At 36.6% G+C, this 10524-nt stretch overlaps 1 protein-coding gene across 2 annotated transcripts in view; it reads left to right on the forward strand.

Annotated features, from left to right (window-relative positions):
* The window catches only part of C12H12orf50 (chromosome 12 C12orf50 homolog), a 32008-nt gene extending 23587 nt beyond the window's left edge, over positions 1-8421 (forward strand). Inside the window, exons 8-12 of one of the 2 annotated variants that reach the window (XM_044228250.1) lie at positions 1007-1123; positions 2540-2644; positions 2911-3114; positions 4969-5061; positions 8396-8421. In XM_044228250.1, the coding sequence (XP_044084185.1) occupies positions 1007-1123; positions 2540-2644; positions 2911-3114; positions 4969-5061; positions 8396-8421 (545 nt within the window). The remainder of the gene's footprint in view (positions 1-1006; positions 1124-2539; positions 2645-2910; positions 3115-4968; positions 5062-8395) is intronic. The other variant, XM_044228251.1, reaches the window with a different exon arrangement.
* The last annotated feature ends 2103 nt before the right edge of the window (positions 8422-10524 follow it).

Raw genomic sequence — 10524 nt, forward strand, 5'->3', positions numbered from 1 at the left:
AGGGAGATTTGTTTGTGAAGACTGTGAAGAGTATTATTCTCATGATGTCTATGACCTCCCCATTTTATAATTATTACTAGTCTGTGAATAATCAAGAGATATGATAACAAAATCCATCCTTTACAGTTTTAGATTCCCCTTACACCATTCTTAGAATCCCCTGGTTGGTACCTCTCTGCTAGGCAGTTCTCTCAGACTAACTGTATAGCTGTCCTGTAATTAGAGGGCTTTACAGATTCTCCTTCCAAATACTAACTAATTTCAGCTACCATTTTCCCCACCTTTAAATAAATGTTCTTGAGAATAGGTTAAGGCACTTATGATCAATGGGAAATGACATGTAAGTCTCTTTTCCTTGCTCTCAGAGATGGAAACACTTTGCCCAATCTATCAAAAAAACAAAAACCAAAAAAAACAACAAAATTCTTACTACACTAGTAACAGTTACTACAATTCTCATTTGGCTGTTTAAATTTAAACTAAGATGAAATAAAACTAAAAAAAATCAGCTCTTCAGTTGCATTAGCCATGTTTCAAGTGTTCAATATCCACATGAGACTAGCAGCTATCATTTTGTACAGTATAAACTGAGATAATTTCCATCATTATAACGCTCTGCTGGGCTGTCCTGCTCCAAAGCATAGAACACATGAAAGTTGTTACATCTGAATTATTTCTGGAACCTTAATTTAAATAAGCACATTTGATTTAAAATTAATAAACTTCTGATTCTTTTATATGAAGGTATTAAAATATTGCCACAAATACATAATTTATATGTTGAAGATAATGTCTGTAGCTTGGATTTTTAATATTTTGTTAGTGACAAATTTGGAGGACTCATGGTAGGGATTAGGAAATTTCAGTGATGAACTGTAAACATTAATATACATATATATTTTTTTTAAAGAGGTATGCCCATCATATAATGTTTGAAAAGTGAAATGCCAACTGAAAGCTTCTTTTACTAATATTGACATTTTATTTTCTTAATTTGCTTTAAAAGATAACACGGACAGTCCTCATCCAAAGCGTTCCCTAACTACCCGACTAGTACCTACAACGCATGTATTAAATGCTACTGAGAATATCAGTATGAAGTGCAGAGAGGACCCCTCTTCAAGTGAGACATTAGCTCTATCACTTTTTGGCCTTAGATATATTTGTCTTATCATGGATTTGTTTTGCTTATTTGAAATAGAATTTTTAAAAAGAAAGAAAAAATGATGGTTTGAAAATTATTCAGGATTAAGAATTAAAAACAATTATTCTTCTACTAACTCTGACAATGAATTGTGATGTAGGTCCTAGTAAATTATACACACTCCCACTAGTTTAATTTAAGTATTAAAATTAATGATATACTACCTTCTCGGAAGATTCATTAGTATTTAGTATAGCATTTTTAATTTAATGCAACATGGGATACACTGACAGATTTTTATTATGTTTTGGATTATTTTTCATGATTTGGCTTCTCCATGCCATTCAGTATTCTAAGCTACTTCTCTTGATACAATTAAGACTCATGAATCTTCCTTTCTGTTTCCTTCCTTCCTTCTTTCCTTTATTTCATTTCCTGAGTCCCAGTAATGTTCTTGGATCCCAACCAGGCCCTGAAAGAAACCATGATGGTTTACTCCTAAGAACCTCAGTTTGGTGACATTTGTTAAAAATATGGTTTCCAAATCCTAGAAGTGGGGGCTTGAGAGTGAAGATGGAGCACAATATTTGGAGAGGAGGTGGTGAATCAGAATTCAAATTTAACACTGAAACTGATCTTGAGAGCTAAGGCAAAGACAGATTTATCAGTCCTGTAGAGACAGCTAATGTAATGTACATAGTGAACTTGTTCATTTTCTCTGTGCAATAGTTACTTATTCATGTTCAGGATCTCCACACAGAGAAGTCATGAGTGCCCCTGTCTACTAGATGGCTTTAAGATTCCCTGCAGAAATGTCCTTTATAAATTCCTATAAAAATAAAGTAAAAACATGCCAGTAAAAAGTGATTAATTTAGTGATCTTAGCACTTACAAATTCTGACTACTTAGTCTTATTTCTCCAAAACTAACAAAACACTCAAATTCTTAAAACTTAAAAGAATGAAGCAATATTCACTAAATGTATTTTACACTAATCCAATTTCTTAAGAAGTAGATCTATGTTCAAAATAACAATTCTAAAACTACTTTAAAAATAACACAATGAGATAAATAATTATATTTGGAATGTAATTTTATAGTCTTTTAAACAATCTACACATTCCTTTGGGAAAGAGTGTTTTATCCCTGAGGAATGCTACATACTGGAAATTTTCTCATCAGTCAATTTCCAGGATAGATTTTTTGGGGGGGGAGGGGGCACTGCTTTAAGAAATAAGTCACCCTTTGTTCTAGAAAGTAAAGTATTAGAGGAGTGCATTTATTTTTTTCCCTGGCTTGACATGTTGAATGCACAGATATGTAATTATCACCTACAGTAATGTTCAGATGAAAGCATCTCTTTTAAAAACTGTAAAAATTTGTATCTTCTTCAAGTGAATGATGTCCAGCCAGTGAGGAAGCCTCACTTTAAAGGTGTGAAAAAAAGAAAATGGATTTATGATGAACCAAAGAATTTTCCTGGCCCAGGAATGCGGAGAGGTAAAGTATCTATATATCTGATATTTCTAAACTAGAATTTGAAATGAATTTAAGAAATTAAATACAAATTAATATTTCCTACCTGAAAAACAAATTACTGTTGTGCAACATGCTGTTTTAGATGTCAACCCAACTTCTATCAATTTAGTTCGTTTAGCACATATTGTCTTCCATAGCGCTGTCAAACATTTAACCTGCAGTATGTTATTTATGGGTATGATACCAGTTTGTTTTAGCCCTCACTCCCTTCCCCCTCTCTTTTACAGCAGTACAGGCCCCAAATCCCAAAAATAAAATGAGTTACCATCGCAATAATAAAAACAGAAATGCTGAGAACGCATCCTATATCCACGTTCAGAGAGATGCTATCAGGACTGTCTCACTGAGTGCACCCCCCCGCAGCAGGCCCACAAGCGGGTCCTACAGTAAAGTCGATGTTAACAAGGAACCCAAATTCAACCTTTGTCCAGGTAAAGCTCCTTCTTTATGTCGTTTACTCATGTCCGTGGTTTGCATCCCCCAGGGAATTACGTGATGGTCCAATTAATCTTCATCGCTACCCATCCCCCTCTTCTGTTTCCAGGCCATCACCACACCAGGACGTCTTAGAAAACTGGTGAGAGGATTTCTTCCATGAGCAGGAGTGCACATGGTTTAAAGGATATGTTAGAAAACGTGTTGGGTGCAGACAACTAGACACTGAACCTCCCTAGAGTTTTGTCTCACAGCACTGCACTTTGTTCCCCCTGGATAGCTTTATTTCACTCTTAAGGATTGTTTTCAAATGGTTGACATTTTCTCGTTCCACTAACTGTGTTGTTCAGCCATCACTTTCAGGCTAGCGCCCTGGCTTATCCTTAAGCCTTCATGATTACTTTCTGGAAGGGTTAGTTTGGGGGTTAACTGCAGTATTTTTGACAACCTCTCATCTCTCCCACCATGCACAGATTGCTTCTAAATCATTTCATCATGTAATAGGCTAAGTCATAGTATATGTCATTAAGTACAAGGCCACTAGGGAGGAGGGAACTACATCTTTTCTTCCTGTTTCAGATGAATTTTGCTCTCTTGAAGTTGGGTTTCAATTCTCTCAACTTAACATGAGCAACTTAATTCCCTCTAATTTCATGCTTCTATTTTCCTGTGTTCACAGACTAGTTTGTGGAGTTCTGAATGCTCTGTACTTTCTGAAACATAAGTAAAAATTCAATGTCTCTCTTAGGTCCTTTCTTTTATATTTTAAATAGAAGTTAGCTTTATTTAAATTGTATTTCTTCTATTAGTTTTAGAATAAAATGGTATATGGGTTTATATACAAAAATAAGGATATTTTTAGATGAAATATTCTTTTTTTTTGGATGAAATATTCTTATGTATTACTACTCTTATTTTATTATTATTTTACTGGCAGTGAATGGCTGTCTGGATTTGTGTTAAGGTGTCTGGATTTAAATTCTGCTCACTATTGCTTTTGCACTATTAGTGCAAATGTTAACACAGGAAAAAAAGCAGATAAATTCTTAGTATTATTATGAACCATGCTTTGAGAATTGTAGCTGCACAGCAATACTTAAAAACACAAATTCAACATTGTTAGATAATAGTTCAAATATACAGTTGTCAGAGGAAAGTAGATATTAAAGAACCAAGTAGTGTATCAAGGCTTTGGTTTCCTGGGACAGCACATTCACTATGGTAGAATATTCCCTGCCATCATGGGAGTTACTTCATGGAAGGGAAAAGGAATTGGTGGAAACTTCCAGGTCTCTTTTTCTTTCTCTTCTTTCTTCTATAAGCATTAGCAGAATTATATGGTAAAGCAAGACAATGAAATATTTTGGTCACATCTAGATACCATACTCTCACGTATAGCTTAGCCTCATGGGAGAGAGTCTTATTTGAAGAATTGGACAGCCAATTAAGAGGTACAGAACCATCCATGTTCATTGATAACATAAATGGTCTTTTTTTTTTTTTTTAAATTTATTTGAGAGAGAGAGAGCACGAGCGGGGGTTGGGGGTAAATGGATAGAGGGAGACCAGCAGACTCCCCACTGCAGGAAGCTTGATATAGACCTCATCCAGGACCCTGAGATCATGACCTTAGCTCAAGGCAGAGGCTTAACCAGCTGAGTCACCCAGGTGCCCCATCATAAAATGGTCTTAATAAACTCACTTGGGTCCCTGATGCTTTAGTTTTGAAATGCTAAAATAAGTTACTTAGAGAACAGCTTCACCTCTGAGATATTTGTAACTTTGAGATACTCTTGGAATACGATTTTGAAGTTATAAAATATTTAATTCCTGTCTTCCTTTTTTCTCAGATAAATATACGTCAACATCATATAATGGTTCAGCCTGGCGAAAAAGAATTCCTTTTTCAAAAACATATTCAAAAACTGAAAAAATATATACAGGTAAACATTTACTAGTAATTTTAATGTAGCATTCTAAAAAAGAATGACAAGCTTTTAAGTTGTAAGATCAGGAAACATATTTTAGAAAAATTTAGGAAATTTTCATGATATTTACAAACACAGTTACTTGGAGTTTAGCAGATATCTTGTCTACTAGCAATTTAATTTTACTTTCTTTTATTGTGGTCTCCTTTGCCTATTTTTATGTTATCAGAAATCTTTTTGATATACTTCTCTCCTTAGATATAAGCTTACCAGTTGCAGCAATTACATGTTAAAATTCATTTTTTGTTAACTACAAAGCAAATATATAAAACTATATTTGGACACAAAATATTAAAGCCTTACTATATCCACCATGGACAAATACTGGCTGGTGTAGACTAACAGGGCACCTAAGATGAAGTTTCCAGGCCAAGAGGTTCTGAGTGACTATGGTGTCCCCCTTGTGCTCTGTTCTCTGGGAGAATATGGGAATCCTGGGAACCTCCCCAGGGTAGAGGTTTGAAGCAGATCTGACATCAGGTGGTTCTTTTGCTAAAAACCTTAATGTCTTCTCCAAGTTTATCCTAGGGTTGGCACAGTAAGTTTGGAAAACCATACAGGAGGGGCGCCTGGGTGGCTCAGTGGGTTAAAGCCTCTGCCTTCGGCTCAGGTCATGATCCCAGGGTTCTGGGATCGAGCCCCACATAGGGCTCTCTGCTCAGCAGGGAGCCTGCTTCCTCCTCTCTCTCTGCCTGCTTCTCTGTCTGCTTGTGATCTCTGTCTGTCAAATAAATAAATAAATAAATAAATCTTAAAAAAAAAAAAAAAAAAAAGGAAAACCATACAGGATAAAATGGTTTCAATTACTCCACAAAAAGGAACCTTTCAAAAAAAGGTTCTAAATAGAGAGTTCCTACTTATATCTTTAGCCTAGAACTTCCAGAATCATCTGAAATCCATAAACTTTTATACAAGAGCTTCCCAGAATGAATCCAAGGATATCCAGATTAGAAACTGTCCACTTTCCAAAAACAAAAACAGCTGAGATCTTTAGTATTTCTCAAAACTCATTACTTTGACTGTGAAGTCAGTTGCTTTTCTTTTCTTTTCCCATTTCTTTCCAAATCATACTGTACTCTAAGAGAACGCTGCTGCCATGCTATTTCACTGACTATATTTTCTCTTAGCTTTCTGTGGGTTTTCACATGTGATTGCACTTAATTTTGGGGGAAATGAAAATTGGTAGAAATCCTGGATAAAACTACAAATTCCTGAGCTGCATCTTTTTCTCCCATGCTTTCCTTGTGAGTGTGACATTATTTGGAGTATTTAAGGATTCACCCTTCACCCCTGCTCCTCTCCCGGTGACTGCTTTTGTATCCCAGCAGCCTTCTCCTTTCTCATCCCAGGGAGTTGAACATGAATTACAGAAGAATTTGGGGGAAGAAGGGGGGTCACTGCAGGGCATGAAACATGTACGATCCATGTATGGCCCAGGAAAGGGAATGTGACAGGGGATGTGAGCTTATAAAAGCACTTCTTTGGTCCAATGTGTAGAGTGAGAGGAGGGCATGGAGAGGCAGCAAGCGACCAGCTACAGTGTGGGGTCACTTACTCCAGACAAGTCCCCTTCTGCTCTTCTATCACCTCTAGTTGTGCCAGGACCCAGGAGAAGAAAGTCAGGGATGGATTTCCCTTTGAAGTTTATGATACTCTGAGCATAAGGAGGATCTGCATTGCATGTCCCAGATGCAGACAGGGGAAAGAAGCTTTGGAGAGAATTTATCAATGCCATGTGTTTGTGGGAGTGGGGGGAGCAAGTCATGTCTAACATGAGAGAGGACTGGAGACAGCCTCTTGGGATTCCCAAGCCTCAGGTTTGCTTGGGAAGGCATCACATATCCTTGTGAGTTTCAAGTGAGAGTCAGTTCCTGGGAGAGGGCTGGCTGGTCTACCCAAAGTCTCTTGGCTGGGGCTGAAAGCACAGCACTAGAAAGATGGCCTTTGTGGTTGGATCCTATCAGCGGGGAGAACTCAATCAGAATCTCAAAAGACTGCTCTGCTGGGGAGCTGATTATAACCCAAATCATCCACTTGTCACTTGTGACTTGAAGTATTGTCTGAGGGGAACCAGCAAGGATATCACCTGGGAGTTTGTTAGCAATGTGGAATCTCCATAGCAGACCTACTGAATTAAAATCTGCATATTAACAAGTTCTCCAGATGATCAAGATGCACATTCAAGTTTGAGAAACCTTAGGTTATATATCTGGGCCACCATTCATCAGCACCAGACCCAACCCATGACTGTTGAGATAATATTCTTTACCTAGCCATCACAAAGCAGCAACCATTCTCCCCTGTTCCAACCCCAGAAATCTACATAAGCAGAGGGAGATGGGAAAGGGAGGAAAAGAAATCCCGAGAAAGAATTTCAAATCTGAATGTGGTTGAAATATAAATGTGAAATAACTAAGAAATCACTGAATTGGACTAAGTTTATGTGCAAAGGACCAGATAAGTTTTCTAAATCAGGCAGAATAGGGACTTAGGTTCAAGAAATTGAAAAGAATTATAAAGATCATTTTCTTATTTACCGTGAGCTTTTGACTGGGAAATCTGTAACCCTTAAACTCCTATCCTTTCCAATTGTTCTTTTCATCATCAGGCTAGAGAAAGATTAGCTTGCGTTCCTCCCCCTACACTTCCTGCTAGGGCGCAGAGGAGCGATTTCATCATTTCCCATTTCCCAGTGGACAGATGGACTGCTGTAGAGAGGAGGCAGAAAGCACAAGCTGCCACTAGTCTTTTCCACTAAGGAATATCTCAGAGCGAAGGCCATAGAAGTGTAAATGGGCGAGAAGAGCCTTTTGGGAAAATGTCCGATGCTATGAGGATAATGCAGCAGGAGAGGAAAATGTGTGGGGACCAATGAAAGGAGCTGAAGGTGATTAGAGATCTCAGCCTTCCCTTGGGGCCACGTGTCCTTTCCGATAAGGATATAGCTGGTGTGATTGGAGGTGCCTGTCTGTAGGATGCAACATTCATTCTGTTCATTCTGAGTACACTAAGGTACAGCCTTATATGGACTATCATTTCCATCCTTTTTCATCCCTCCATCCAAATTCAAAACACAATAAGTTTTGGAAAGAAATGGAATTAGTTTGAATAGCATTTTGAATTCGTTTGAATAGCATTTTGAAAATATATGAATTAAAACAATGTGTTTGGGTTTTGTTTTGCCTTTAGATGTACGGTAAGCAATTAGCCAAAGAAATTCAGAACATCGGTATCTTGAAGAATGCCCCCCAAAAAAATAATTTAAGTATTTTGTGTGCTTTATTATTAGAGCCAAGAAGAAATGGGAGCAAGTAAATCTGGAGGTTGAGAGAAGAGAAAAATGAGAAAAGAAAAAAGTGCCAGATATCATCTGATTTACAATCAAAAATGAAAATTCAAAGAATGAGATATTCAAGTACTCCATACTATATACTGGGTAGCCAAAGATGATAAAATGCAAATTCTGAAAATAAGATGCAGGAAGTACATTGTGCTCTTTCAAAACTGATAAAAATGCAAATTACAAACAGCTGCCTGTGTATTTATATAGGTCTGGAATTCATTCGATGCATTGCCACAAACATTTAATAAAATTTAAAAGTTTGACAATTAAAATCATTCTCTAATTGTAAACTGAGTTAGACTGCACAGATTGAAAAGTGAAACTGTGTCTTTGATCTCTGTTTTGCAATATTCTTTACAGAAGAAACCTCACATTTTCTTTCTTAACCTAGATTTTTAAGCTAGGTCCTCGGTGATAATAACAGATAAAGTGAACAAATTCAATGAAGCCTCAGGGTTATAGTTTGGTGATGAGAATGTTATAGGAATTCCAATAGAAATACACTTCAATGTGTTGTAAAAAGGAAAAAAAGATTGGTTTATTATGCAGAGAAGTGCTGAACAATGTCTTTTAATTGGCAACTACAAAACCTATCTGCTGAGATGTGTGAGATTCAAAACGGAAAAATAAACATTTTCTTACCAAGAACAGAAAAATTATATGTTCGTATTAAAGAAAAGGATTTGTAAAAGGAAAAAAGTGAGTTAATAATGTGATGTCTCAAAAGTACTGGATTTAAAGGCTTTAAGTAACTCTGGAAGTAGTAATGCTTATAACTGAGAGATATCATTTGAAAACTCATTTCCATGTCTTTTGCACTTGTTTAGAATAATACATTTTTAATGATTTCTAAAAAATTCATCTGCAGAGTGACTGAAACAAGAACTTAAAATTGAGAATTTATTCTTCAAACTCAAAGACCAGTATGACGGCAATATATGTGATTAACCTTTCAAATGTTGTTTTTGTAAGTCTGTAGCATTTATACTTCTGAGTTTATTAAAGCTCAGAATTTCACTAAGACTGTAGGACACCTTGTCTATGTTTATATGCATCTTGTGGTTATTAGTCACCTCTTGTTCGATATTATGGGGGGGTCATCAGAGTGTAAGGTTAGAAATATTTTATTTTTAAAACATTTTATAGATTTGATTCCAGCTTGTGGAGTAGTAAGTCCTAGTTTCTAGCTTCTAATGGTGCTCTGCCTACCCACTTAGAGGAACATGGGGATACAGTCCTTTTGTTTTCACAAATAGAGTGGTCAGAAATGGAAACTGTGCCAGCAAAATATCTTGGTGAGATAGATCTGAGCAGGATGGAAGAAAAGAGCTGAGTTGAAAAGCTCTCTAGAGGGAGGCTGATAGGAAACATCCTAATTCCACTTAACAGACCTCTGTCCTTCCGAAAGTTCATCTAGTGGTGAAGAAGGAATGGTTCTAAGAAGGCAAATCAAGGTATCTTTCTCAAAGTACAGATTCTGTGTATCTTTATTACATGCAAACTGGTGAAGACTCAATGAGGAATGAGAAAAATCTGAAAGAAGATTTGAATACCATTCTTCTGAATGTGTACACGTATCATCCCTATCAAATGAACATTTTTATTATGATAAGCTTTTGTCTAAGAGGACCAAGTGGATGGTAGCATTAACCAACTCGGTTTTCGTATTTGTGAGGTAGGGAAAAGGCATGGTTTAAATGTGGTAAACTAGTAACCCAGAAAGAAGATAACAAATAAGAAAGGATAGAAGATGACAAAGATAAAGTGGACAACCAAAAATGTGGTAAGCCAGCCAGAAGTTATGCCTGCTGACTCCTGAACATAAAAGTAAGGCATTTAAGCCTAAGTTTATGAGGACAGCTTTTGGAGCTGATGGAAAAAGCCTTTTCCGTCACTTCCAAAAGCTTTCAATGAATTTGATGGGTGTACTATGATTCCACTCTTTTCAAAATGCAGGAGTAGTAAAAATGTTAACAAAAACAGCATGTTTTCAATGCTTAGTTTATTAGTTTGCTAGGGTTGTCATAAAATACCACAAACTGGATGGCTCAAACAACAGAAATTTATTGTCTCAT

This window comes from Neovison vison, chromosome 12, assembly GCF_020171115.1.
Source record: "Neovison vison isolate M4711 chromosome 12, ASM_NN_V1, whole genome shotgun sequence".
NCBI lineage: Eukaryota > Metazoa > Chordata > Mammalia > Carnivora > Mustelidae > Neogale > Neogale vison.